At 42.7% G+C, this 13,745-nt stretch overlaps 1 protein-coding gene across 6 annotated transcripts in view; it reads left to right on the forward strand.

Annotated features, from left to right (window-relative positions):
• The window catches only part of qkia (QKI, KH domain containing, RNA binding a), a 78,146-nt gene that overhangs the window by 45,002 nt on the left and 19,399 nt on the right, over positions 1-13,745 (forward strand). For all 6 annotated transcript variants that reach the window (XM_041059902.1, XM_041059905.1, XM_041059901.1 and 3 more), the window contains exon 4: positions 476-619. In XM_041059902.1, coding sequence (XP_040915836.1) covers positions 476-619 — 144 coding nt within the window. The remainder of the gene's footprint in view (positions 1-475; positions 620-13,745) is intronic.

Raw genomic sequence — 13,745 nt, forward strand, 5'->3', positions numbered from 1 at the left:
CTTCAGAGAGCTATTGTTACTTAGACAGTATTGTCCACACAAATACATGTCAGAGACTGAGACACACACTTGTGTACCTTCACACACAATCCTGCAGCACTTTGAACTATGTCCATTCATTTCTACTAGTTAAGTTGGTGTGGTTTAAAAACCCTCATCTATCTGTCTCTGATCCCTCCATCCATCCATCTTTCACGGATATTAATTGCTGCAGGGCTAGCTGTCATCTTTGTCTTTGTGAGGCGAGGGATCTATTAAAGAAAGGTGTCCTTTCAAAGTTAAAGCTAAATAGCTGACTAAAGGGCCACTCCTGTCATCCTGCCTCTCTTCACAGGGCCCCGTCGTCCTCTGTGTATTACTGCCTCTCGCCTGCGCTTCCTCTGATATGTTGTGTTACTGCACTGGTGCTCCAGCACACCCACACTGTTATATTCACTCACCGACTCTCTCGCTCTCTCCCTCTATCTCTGTCCAGGAGGAGCAGAACAGAGGGAAGCCAAACTGGGAACACCTAAATGAAGACCTTCATGTCCTGATCACAGTGGAAGACACACAGGCCAGGGCTGAGATCAAGATGAGGAGAGCAGTGGAGGAGGTCAAGAAGCTCCTCGTACCTGCTGTGAGTATATACCATGCACAAGCTCATATACACACATTACACATGCGACGATAGCACCACATGGCCTAATAAGATATTTAATGTTCTCCACAAGTACAGATATTTGGGTTTCCTAGGCAGTTGACATAGAGGGCATGGTTTAACTCTAATGTAGGTGCTGTACTACAGAGAGAGAGAAACCTTTCTATGCTAAATCATCTTAGTCCAAACAACAGGATAATGCGGCTACATATGGCACACCACCTCTAGCCCACTGTTAGCATCCTGTTTACTTCCATATATAGACCAGGGGAACAGGTTGGCTGTACCCCCCATGGAGTGGAAAAACATAGCTAGCTGCACTCACCTCCTGTGACTGCCACATTTCATCTCAGCTTCCCCTCTGCCCCAACTTCCTCATACACTGTGCCACTGCTGATATCTGCCGCTAATTTTTTGGCATTCGATGTGTATTTTCCCGGTTAACTGTGGTGACCAGGTGGGCAGGGCAGCTGAAGGCCCAGATTTGCCATCAGGTGGCAATACACAGGGCTTGGCGGTCTGCGGAAACGAGACCAGCCAATGCCAGGCATTCAAGGTTACACAAGGGATGCGGTGTCACTTGAATGGCAATGTTGTTAAGCTGCTTTCCTTCAAGCACTTTATCCTGTAAATGCAGAATTATGCTTACACGTGTGCTTCACTTTTACATCCTTTCACTTTGGGAGAAGTAAATGCAGCAAGGACAATGTTTGCCCTAGATATTGCTGCATTACACTTTATCTGTCTACAATCTTTCACTAGAAATATTATGATGCTTTTTACAACCACTGGGCAAGTGACACCCGAAGAAAGACAACCCCCTTTAATTACAAACACACAAAGTTTAGAGGAGAGTAGGAAGTGTGAGCAGTGAAATTGTGGAATGATAGCACATCTATAAGACACTATAATCTGTCTCTGGTCACCTGAGAATGTAGGCTAACTTGAGGATGGCTATATCTACAACCAACTTTAACTGTAACTTTCTGTTCACCTGAACTGCACACGTAAGATTTTTACACAAGAGATGCCATCACGCTGGGTTATTCTGTCTAGTCTGAGAGTTCCTCCCAGTGTGTCTTAGCGAGGCTTTAGTCCAGCCTGACAATGTGGAAAGCACTTCAATTCATGTCCTCTTGTTGGATTGGTTGTCTCTGTTCAGCCTGCCTGTCACTTCTGTAGGCACTTGTTTTGTTTCTGAGTGCAGGAGTGTTTCAGATCTCCGCAGCCTGTATGTACACACAGAGGATGTTGACACACTTATACATGCACGCACGCACGCAGTTGTGTTCATGCTCACACAGACTTGAGGACGAAGCCATTTCTGGAAGCGACAATGTTCTAAAGAGTGATGCAGGATGAGTCACTGTGAACACACATGTGTAGACACATACACAACAAAACCCCTTTTGGCGTCCATTTAAGTCAATGACAGCTCTCGGCAGCTAACACTCATCTGAATGGAGTGCCACAAAAATAGCTTCCCGACTCCTCTAGAAATCTTTATGCATTTTACAGCCTAACAAGTGCATTAAAGATGGTCTGGTGATTCAGTACCTGAACCATTTAGTGGGTTAAGGAGAACCTCTCCTCTTTTATTCTTCAAACACAAGAAAGCAGCTTCTAGCCCTTTTGAGACACTAATGAAATCTTGCTCATAAAAAGTTTCACTCTACCCTTAATTCAAATAGGAGTTTCACGGAACTAATTAATGACCCATTGCAGTCCACCAGAGGCCATTTTTCCTTCAAGCAAGGCATCTTTGCTCATTTAAATGTGACGATAAGATCCTTCCTTTAGATAGATAATACGTGTTGTGTGTTTTTCTGGGTCCATCAAATGAACCTGTAATTATTTGTGGAATAAAATGTTCCTACCTGGTTTTGTAATGTAATAGTTCCAAAGGCACATTTGCCTCATGTATGTAGATGTTCCAACTGTTAAAGCAAATTATTCAAAAGTATGTTTTAAATTTGGTTTTGCTTTAGAACAACTTTTTGAACATATTTCCTATTGATCAGTGAAACAAACCAAGTTTAGGTTTCTGCTGTGGACCTGACATTCCATTCTGCTTGCATTAGAAATCCAGCTCTTAGTGCACATTACCACAGTGACATTCAAGTTATGACAAACTTGAATGGTGACGTAGTTTCAGTATGGCAGAGTAAGCAATAGTTTTCTTGTCTGTGAATGTTGGGTTGGTGCATTATCTACACATGAACCTTCAAGCACACTGCATTTTCTTCATGTCAATACGAGCATATGCATGCACGTCATGAGTGGGTGGGCAGTAGGGCTGGCTGGCAGTAATGCCCTTTATCATGCTAAACTAAATTGGATTAAAGTATGGACGCACTGGGTAAGCAGTGTTCTAATGAAGGGCATCTTCTCCACATTTGGCAGCATAAAATCGCCTTTATTAAATCGCAGAGGAAACAAAATGGGGTCATGCTTTTTAGTCCCTTTCAAGGAACAGGCTTTTCTTGTCATTGAAGGGGACCCAGCTGCAGAAGTGAAACAGGGAGGGAGGATAGAGTGATAGCCAAAAGGTTGTTTTGTCCGCAGACCTGGTTTTAAATTGAAATGAAAGGTTTTATAATGATAGTTTTGCTTTTAAATAATCTTATAATTGAGTAGTTTGGGATTAGATGTCAGGATGTCTGGCATGGAAAAACCTATACTTAACCAGTTAAGCTATACTTACAGTGACTGCTGACTTGCTGTCAGGTTTATTTATGTAGAGTTTATGTGATAAAAGAATCCTTTCTTATATAGAATGTTTAGCGTTAATGTTGTTATCCTTTAAAGTTGTAATTTATTATATTATATTATATTATATAATATATATAATATTTATATATATAAATATTTGTTCAAAGTCACCAAACTAACTAGCTGTATTTTGCTATAGCAACATGCACTTTTAACTCTGACACTTGTGGGGCCAACCATGTGTGACCTGCCTTAGATACTCTCATATGTCTGTCAAGACATATGAGAATGTTTATGTTGTAAATACATTTTGTGTCTGAGTCCATCATTGGCACTTAAGTGGTTGACGTGTTAGCAGAGCAAATATTGACTATTGTGTAACGCCCTGTCAGTGGCTGCTCCTTTCTCAGAGATAGATTGACAGTTGAAAAATGGTACTGATGGGAAGTGCTAAAGGTTCACACTTGTTCACACTTTGCCCTCTGTAGCGCTCTTTTGTACCCTAGTCCTGTGAACTTTTCAACTATCCATGAACTGGGAGCAGAGGAACATCGGCGAGATGAGAGAGACAGAGGCAGGGAGAGAGAGAGATGGGTGGGAGAGCTTGATTGAGCTACTCTTTCAAGTGTAGATTTACTCCACTGATCCTTCTCTAGTACGCACACACTAGCACACACACACACACACACGGATACGCATGCCCAGAAAAATGCTTCCACATGCATGCACATAGACACACAAGTACTGACTAAAATGCTCCGTTCATCCCTTGAGTCCTTGGTTAAGGCCCTCAAACGAAGCCGGCTGCAGAGCCCCACTGCACTTTAGCTAACCTCCACTCAGAGGCTTGCAGAGCCGTATGCATAAACCCTCACTGGCCCATTTCGCTTCCCCATTCTATCCCCAGAAGGGCTGGACAACAGTAATGACTGACCTGTAGGCAGCTATTGTCCTGTGATTGACAGCAGACCCTGGGCAATTGTGAAAGAGGCATAAAACCCGACTCGCATATATGCCATGATAATGCAGAAATGATGTTGCCACCACAAATAAGAATTAGCCCTCAGCTGATATATGTAAACAGACTCCCTCTAAAGTCCTAATCCATCTGATTTACCTCCATATGTTATTAATGATCTTCTGGCGGGCTGTATTCCCCACGTCAAACAAAGCTTTGATAGCGAACACAGAGATTGTTCTCATGTGTGATAAGTCTTGGCCTGACAACTGTATGCACACAGAGTGCCACATAACCACATGATTTTGTACCAAGCTGGCCTTTGAGCATCTTCTATATAATCCTCATTAAAAGGCCAAACATGTAACATGGAATACTGCAGAGGCACAGTGAGCAAACACCTTTAATAGGGATCTCAACCTAGAATCTCTTGGGGCTAAAAACCTGTGCTGCTCCATACAATGTTTCAGCCTTATATGGGGTGAAACATTTGAGCATGGTGCACCTTTGGGCACACACCTCTTAAATAATGTCAGAAAAGGTAAATTTACCTTTGACAACTGAGAGAAAACACCTGCTGTGGCATAAGTGATTAGGATGAGAGCATAAGTAAAACATTTCTTTATGTTTCACCGCAAGCCATTCAGAAACAGTTGTCTCCAAGTGCTTTAGTGTGGATTTCCAATAATGATGATGGTGTTAGTTGACATATGCATTAAAATGGTATTAAGTTATATTAAAATGCAGAAACGATTGTAGAAAAAGGAATGAGGGAACCAAGAATAAGTAGGGTATCACTGATTTTTTTTTTTTTTATCTTTTTTTGAAATCTGCTAAAAACTTGCCTTCCTCTAGTGGTTAGCAGACATAACCAATGTTAAACTGATCTGTTAAATGTGCTATGCTTGCCCACCATGCCTGCTATATAAACTGTGATTAAAGGCCTTATTGGTCTATTGGTGTCATGTGTAGATGACGAGTAGCGGTGTGATCAGTATGACAGTTTATTTAGATCTATGAATGAGCCTCTCTTTCAGCAGGAAGGATTTGGTAGCTATTTGGCTGTATATCTGTTTTTGTGTGTCTGTTTATGCATTATGCATATGTGCTCAGTTATGCGAGTGTGATTGACAGGTGTATGCACTGGACATTGTTATGGGTATAATAAATTCTCATTTGTCCTCTCAGGTCACAGCACAGTTTGAAAGGCTTAGGGGAAAATGTCAGATAGGCAAGGCCATCTGAGTCCAGACAAAGGCCTTGTCCTCAGCCATCAGTGCTTTCGCCTAAAGACACCTTTGCCTAATAGAGTCAAAGAGTGTTAGAAACATCATTGAGTTTATATTTTGCTTTAAGGCATATGTGTTGAAGTACTCCTTGTATTTATCATGGCGAACCTTGTACACACTTGTCTGGTGTGGACAGCAGAATCATATTCTGTCATTCTTCATGTTTCATGTGCTTGACGATTAAAGAGGTCCAGTAAGACATTTTACTTGAATCGTTTTCCAGTATTTGTGTTTTAAGTGATATTTCTAGTGTAATATAACTGCCATAATTGTACAATGGCTTGGACCTTTTCATTATTTTCACCTACAATGTTTCTGATCAGGAAAATGAAGCATGAAATTGTGTCTCATTCCACTGCACTGTATCCCAAGCAGGCTAAATCCTAAAATGTAAATGTAAACATGTTACCCTGCCCACCCCGCGTTCAGCACCTCATGCTAAACACAGAATGTTTACTCTGGTGTATGTGTTGATTCTGGTCTTCTGTATTTTCTTTTTCCAGCATTTTTCAGTTAATATATTTAACCTGCAGACACTGGTAGATTATGCTGTAAGGCAAATAATTTTCATATCATAAGGATTTAGAGAAGAGGTTCCTGTAGAACTAGGAACTAAAGCCGCATGGTGTTGTTTAAGGTACATGAAACAGGTTGATAAAGGAAGCCGGAGACCATGCCAGCCACACTGCTCTACATCTCATTCAGTGCAGTGATGGCAGGCACTCGCCGCAAGGTACCTACAGTACATTAAGAGAAGTAGCCTCGCTGGCCTTGAATCTCTCGACACACACGCACACACAGTCTCACACACACCCTCACACATACACTTATAGAGCATCTGACAAAGCAGGAAAGGTTAGGTTTGAAAGGAGAACAGCACACAGAGAAAGAAAGAGCTAGTTGGTGCTGGGGCACTTTGGCCCCGGAGAGCCAAGTGCATGTCTCCCTGAATGAAACTGTCATTGCCGAGAACAAAGTGAGCATGGTAGCTGCCCGAGAACACCAGCGGCCTCGAGCACCACTCTCCATTTGCAACACAGTGGGAACCCAGTCCTGCTTCCTTCTTTCAGCTCACCGCTCCCTCTTGTGCTCCAACCCCCTCTCGGCTCCCTCAGTCTTTCTATTGCCCTTTTTAAAGATCTATTTTTGGTATTTTCTCACTTATGTAGTTCTTGTCCACATTATGGAAATTAAGAGGTGGCTTTGTTGCTCCACTTTTCATTTTTATAAATGCCTTGGCAGTGGCTAGCAAACTGAGCAGAGCTCTCCATCGGTTGCCATGTTTGGCTCACCAGTCTCATTGTAGTCCTTCTAGGCCAAGACTAAGTTTCTCTACTGGGCAAACCTGCACGATCCTTTGTTCTTGTTCCAGTCTCTTGCTCCCCTATGCCTGAGTCTCTCTCCTCATCCCTCTTTCTCTTTTTTCTCTTCTATTTCGCGCTCTGCCTTGGACCACCTTTGAGAAAGAACATACAGTAGATGGTGTTTTTGTAAAAGGCAGACAGATGGACCTTAGTGGAAGCCAAGTTTGGCGATCTGCGGGGTGTTGTGTCTGTACTCGCCAGTATGCATCCGGCTTTGCAGAGTGCTACAATGGCAGCGCCATCAGACCCACTCAGACAGGAAAGGCGCAGGCACAGAGAGAAGATGATGCAGAACAAGCAGAGCTGGATTTGAACAGTGGAAGTCTGTTCTAGGCAGCAGCGTACTGACTTTGCAATCAATAAACACCTCTTTTTGTTTTTCTTTCCGTTTTTCTAGCTCTCACTCTCCTCTCTCTCTGTCAGCAGTGTATGACAAATGAGTACAAAACACCATCTGGCTGCACCCATCCATGTGTGCCTCTCCAATTAATGATGTTTATTCTCTGTTAGTCCCACCTATCACTACCATTCTCCTCTTATTTACTCTGAATCTACCCCCCCCCACCCCCACACACACATACACCTCTGTCATGCATGATATCTAGGCATATTCATGAACATAAGCTTACATTTCTCCATGAGACTTATTGATTGGCTTGTGTAATGCATGCCTCTGACTGTGCTTGATTCAGGTGACTTTAATGTTTCCGATTGCAAACACAAATTTATGGTCACACAACGTGGGAGATTATGCGTTTTTGGTTCCTGAAAGGGGAAAAAAAAAATTGAGGTGTGATGAAACTAGTTTGTGTGTTTTTATCATCCCTGGACATCTAGGTTTCCCCCCCATACCATAATATGCATTGCCTTTAAGCTACCTCCAAGGTCTGTGCTACAGCTGGTGTGTAAAGGTGGTGACAGACACACCTAACACTATATGAGGAGGGCTACTGTATCTGTCCCTGTCCCATGTACTGTACAATTTTGTGCATGTAAATGTGATGAATACCAAAAGTAGCTATTATCTCACTACGCCAGCCAGCTCAAGTAGGCTTAGAGGCCTTACAGGCAGGCAGTAGGTAGATGGTTTTAGTCAACCTGGCAGCCTTTCTTTCCCTGTAGGCTGTTATTACCTTCATCAAGCTAATGAAGGAGCTGGATTGGATCATATTAACCTCCTGATCTCCACCTCCCAGGACACCACAGTTACAACAGGCTAGACTGCACTGTTCAGTGCTCCCATTATATATATATATGTGTGTGTGTGTGTGCGTGCGTGTGTGAGAGAATTGTGAGCCCGTCCCACCTGCACGTAGACACTGCATCTCCCACATGAATGTTAATCATCTTTTTAATTGGCTTCCTTGACTTGGTGACCTCTACTTGAGACGGCAAGACTTCATCACCGTGCTCCTCCTCCAGTTCTGTTATGCTGTTTTCTTACTTTGCCTATAGAGTGTTAGAAAGAGTGTATGTGTGTATGGTGTGTGTGTTTGTGTGTGTGTGTCCAGCTCTTAGAGCTGGCCTGGAGGCAGTGTGACCTTAGACTCCCAGCCATCCTCTCGTCCTCCACTTTCATCATTATCCATCTTGACATCCTCGCACTCTTTGCACTCATTTATCCAGCCTTTTGGTCCTTATATACCCTGCTAATACATTTGAGACAGGTACTTCACAGACACCTATTGAAACCCTGTAACAATAAGAGCAGAGGAGAGCAAACACTAAAACTGTGTGATGTATAAGTCACCTCTGATTAATGATCTAGATGTGATAAGGAGGTAATTGGAATTGACCACTCAAACCACTTTACCACAGGAACCAGGTGTGGCTTTTCCGACACTTATGCCAATAATGATCACTGCTTCATGTTATTTGATTGGTTAGTGTGCGAGAAGTGACCATGCTTGGCCATGTCAGCCAAAACAGTATTTGCTCAAGCATTAACCCCCGACATTTATACATCCCCTGCTAACAGCTTTTTTTTCATGAAGTTTGTGGTTACATAAATAACTGGCTAGCTGAGGTCCAGCAGCCCCTCTTCAACAACACTCCAGACATGAAAACAACAATAAAAGGCTTAACTCCTTTGGGTTTAATGTTGGCATTAACTTCAAACACCTGAAAGCAGGCTCATGCAAGACCCTGTCTTGCATCCCAGTTCACCAGTACAGAATGGGCTGGAAATGAATGGCCACAGACACACACAACCAGTTACATTACACAGAAGAACCACACGTGAAAACCCACAATTATTGGCAGAGAATCTAGGAGCTATTTTTACCTGGCCCTTATCTCTGTGCCTTTCCAAGAGGAAGCGAGGACGAAAGAAAATATATTTGAATTTATCAACTCAGAAATGTGCAGGAAGGGAAACATCAATCCTGCTCTCTCCTGTAAATCATGTAGAAGACCAGGGTTGCTGGCATATATATTTCGCTGTTTGCATACTTTTTATTCCTTCTTTTTCTACCACCAGAAATGACTGTTCATCATAACTCAGAAGAAAACAAAATATTTTTGCAACGCTGTAGCTTGTGTTTTTCATAGTTACAAAACATCAGTGCATAATTTGTAGTGAACGATATCTCTCTTTAATTTTTGTTTGCTTTGTCTCTAATGTCTCTAATGCTACGTACAGTATCTAGCCAAGTAAAGGTGTGCATTTATTCTCTTGTACTGCTCTCTTTCATCTCTCCTTTTCCTTTGTTTTCTTTCTAACCTGTTTCCCCTCAGTGTCCTTTATCTTTTCTTTTTTGTTGTGTATTTGCCCTGTCTCTTGCTGTCTGCCACTCTCTTTCTCTCTCTGGGTGATTGAAGGGACAAGCCATTCAGCACTCTCTTCTATTACTGTGTCTGCAGTGGCCTGAAGGCCACCACATCCTGTTAACAACACAAAGGTTACAAACCACAGAACAGGCTGGAGATGTCTGTCTCTACTATTCAAGTCACAAAAAAACATGACAGAGTGTCACTGAAACATTATAAAAGTATGTAAAGATGTTTTCGTCCGATTGTGTGGAGAGGATGCTCCACAAAAAGCTTCTATTGCCATTCTATAGTGTTTGGACCTAATTTGAATGATTCTGAACTCACACACAATCCTCTAGTGTAATATTTTTATGCCTATGCACAGGCGACTGCTGTGGCCAGAGGCAAATGTCTAACAGGATAAAATGATGACATTTTATACGCAAAAGGTCAAAGATCAAGTCCACAGTGACATCATAATGTTCTGCATTATTTTTGGCCATTATTCAGCCCCGTAGTTCTGGAGAAGAAGAGGAGACTGTAACCATGTTAAATATTTGGTTTGATACTGAATTAGTCACACAAATCTTGGGTTCCCACCTTGAAACTGTGGTAGATCTTCTCTACTGCTGGGTTGAAAGTGTGTGAAGCGTCCGCATTTTACAATTTGTAACTTCTTTGCAGCAACATCCATATTTGAAGCATTGTCTACTTTCATGTCTAACACTGTGTTCTGTCAGAATCAGCTTTATTGGCAAAGCATGTGAAAGACATAAAAGGAGTTTCACTTTTTGTTTCTCTCAAACTCACACACTAATGCAGCAGACATACAGCAGAACAATAACAAAGCTTAACAAAGTCAAGTCAAATCAATGTTACTTATAGATCCCTATATCACAAAATAAAAATCAAAAAATACTACCTTTTATCAAATTCCTTCAGAGTCTTCACTACATATGAGTTTGGACAGACAGGGATTTAAACAGCGACTTTGCTGGCTTGCGAAGGCATACAACTGCAAGGCAATAACTCTAGTTTTTGCTGTACAACATACGGTAACTATTGAGCTTCTGTCCATGTGTTCCAAGTCCCTCTTGTCAGCCCAAACCCGGCTGGGGGCACTTGGTCTGGTCTTGGCCTGAGGGTTCCTCCCCTCCACATCTCCATCTGCCCATCCCTCCTCATCTCCAGTTCCATGGCTCTCCTGGCGGGAAGACAGGTGGTTCTGACCCTAAAGACACAGCACCCCTGTAGGGAACAACCTGCCTAAATCTGGCAACTAGTCTTGTCCTCCTCCTCTCTAATTTCCTGGCCTCAGTACTGAAAAGCAGGCTGACTTTCTCAGCCAGTCTCAGTCTGGAAAGACTTGGCCGCTCTGCCTCCTATATGTAGTTGAAAACCATGTATAGAAAAACAATCTAAAGCAGGTGTGATCAGATAAAAGCTGCATTCATTTAAAGGAAAGCTAATTATCATCAGATAATGTCCAACAATTAAAGGCATCCCAACAAAGGAACAGTTTAATGCCACGGCCTCACAATCATGAAAGTAATTGTGTTTAATTTAGATCGAATTTCTTGTGTATGTGCATCTACCCAGGGGTATACCCGTAGTAAGTTCATTAGTTGTTGTGGGGGTTGGTGTTTCAGAAATGCCAAAGGAGCAAAGAGAGAGGCAGTGTGACTTTGAATCTCTCGCTCCCTTCTGTTCCCCTCATCATCAGGAGTCTGCTCACGCAGCCAGCCACAGGAAATGGTGAAAACTCCAAGGCGGGGAAAAGATTCAGATTGCAATAACATTTGTACTGAATGGCATGTTTCATCTCCTTCCCCACCTTCCCTCACTTGTTTTATCCCTCTGTTATTCATCAACTCACTGGTGTTGACAATTGGGGTAGAAAGAGAGAAGCGCCATAACAGGCATATGCATTGTTATGTACATTCTCCAGATGCTATGAGTGGAATGAATTATGTGTAATTCAGAGACAAATCTATTCTTAATCCATCAAATTCTTAACAGTGATTAATCAGCAATTAATCACTAATACAGACTAGTTGAACAAGACTAAATGTCATGATGCTAGAGTGACGAATACTGGTGCCAACTCACTTATTGTCTGATGACTCGGTGTCTTAAGATTTGGAAACTTCTCATCCATGGTCCTGAGCCCAACCTTAGCCTCATCACACCACAATTAGCACTTTCTCTCTTACGTTCTCTTGAGTTCTTCATTCCTTTTATTTCTCCTTGAAACATCATCCTGTTGCTAATCCATCTCTTTCATATCTTGCCTCTAAGGGGATTTAATCCTGTTTCTTCTCCCGTCTCATTCATTAGATATTAAAGTCAGCCAAGATCCCCAGTGAAGGTGCATTCTATGTACACAGGCCCTCTGCACCACTTACAAAATTGCCTTGCCCGCTTGTACTGTCCTTTTAATTTCAGTTCACACACATACACATGCACTTCAGTCCCTAACCACCCAGGTCCCTCACATCATTGTAAAATAACCTCCTTCCTAATCCACCTGGTTGTGCTTGGCTTCCTCCAGGGTTTTTTTTTTTCAAGTGTCCTAATACAGTACGCAGGAAGGGGAGGAGGGTAACAAGGCAGGCTGAGAGGCCCGGGCAGTTTTAATCTGCCCTGGTCCTCCAGTGGCGAGGAGAGGGACCCTGCAGGCCCCTGGCCAATCTCTCTGCCTCTCTTTGAAGGTCCACTTAATCCCCTTACAGAGAAGCAAGGAAATGCAGAAGTGTGTATATGTGTGTGTGGATGTTTTCATGTGTGCATATGCCTGTAGGTTGATTGTAGAGAAGCTGTGGTCAGGACCCTGCAACTCCAAAGGCTCAGGGCTGATCGAGACTTATGTTTATTGTCTCTGTGCCACTCTGACTCTTTGTCTCTCTCACACACACACCACTTATACATTGTCCACCCGCAGTAGTTTCTGAACTTCCCCCGGGGCCTTACCAGGGCCAAGCATCAACATCTGCAAAGTCGGAACATACACACAGACACACACACACACACACAATGCTTTCATCTCTGCCTCTCCAGTGACTGTGTGTCCCAGTGTTTAGGCAGGAAAATAGGATTGTGTAGAGCTCAGCGTTTAGAGAGCCCAAAGGCCGCTCGTCGAATTCAGCTCCTACAGCCTGTGATGCCTCGCTTTGCCAGGCATCGCTCAAGTCATTTCAAACTCCATTCTCTCAATCCCACTAGCCAACACTGAACTGATGGCTTTCTTTGTCTCCTCAGTGATGTCTCAAATGTAGAAGCTCTGCTTCTGTATTTTTTTTTTTTTTTCATCTCACTTGGGTTCATGTGCTTTATCACAGTCCCCTTCGTTTCTCTTTCTCTCTCACACTTTTTGTTTGTTAGTGGCGATGTTTGCAAATACTCCACTTGCTGTCTATTGCACTGACTGGTTTTCCCATGGTGGAACTTGGGTTGTGTTCAGTGGGGTACAACAAAACTAAAACCAAAACATTTCTATTTTCTGTTACTAAGCTCTGTTGAAATGCCAATGTTTTTGTCTTGCCAGAGAAGTCACACAACATCTGTAACACTAATAGGAGCTTTACATGCCTCATGCCAGAGCTCTATAAGCTAGTGTCAAAACTATTCATAGTGAAAGTTCTCTCTTTGGTAACATGGTGACATATTTTTGCAGTGTAGAGAAGATTCAGTTTCATGTGAATGAACTGGACTCCCAGATCTGTCCCATAATCCTCCTTGCATGTTGACATTGAGGCCTGAGGCTCACACCTCAGTTCAGTCAATTGTGATCTTGGGCTGACTGCACATATCCAGATAGATCAATCCCAAGGGTTCCAGGTTTGAATCCCATCTCTTGCAGGAGACACCTAGACCCCTGTTTTAGGAGAAAAACTCCAGTGATCAGCTCTGAGTCAGGATCTCTGAATCTGATGCAAATCCCCCAGCAGTATTTAAAGCTCCCAAATCATCCCTGGCCAAATCCCTTCAAGATATTCCCTGCTCGATTGGATGGCATTAAAGGATCGCAGCGA

Source organism: Toxotes jaculatrix, chromosome 17, assembly GCF_017976425.1.
Source record: "Toxotes jaculatrix isolate fToxJac2 chromosome 17, fToxJac2.pri, whole genome shotgun sequence".
NCBI lineage: Eukaryota > Metazoa > Chordata > Actinopteri > Toxotidae > Toxotes > Toxotes jaculatrix.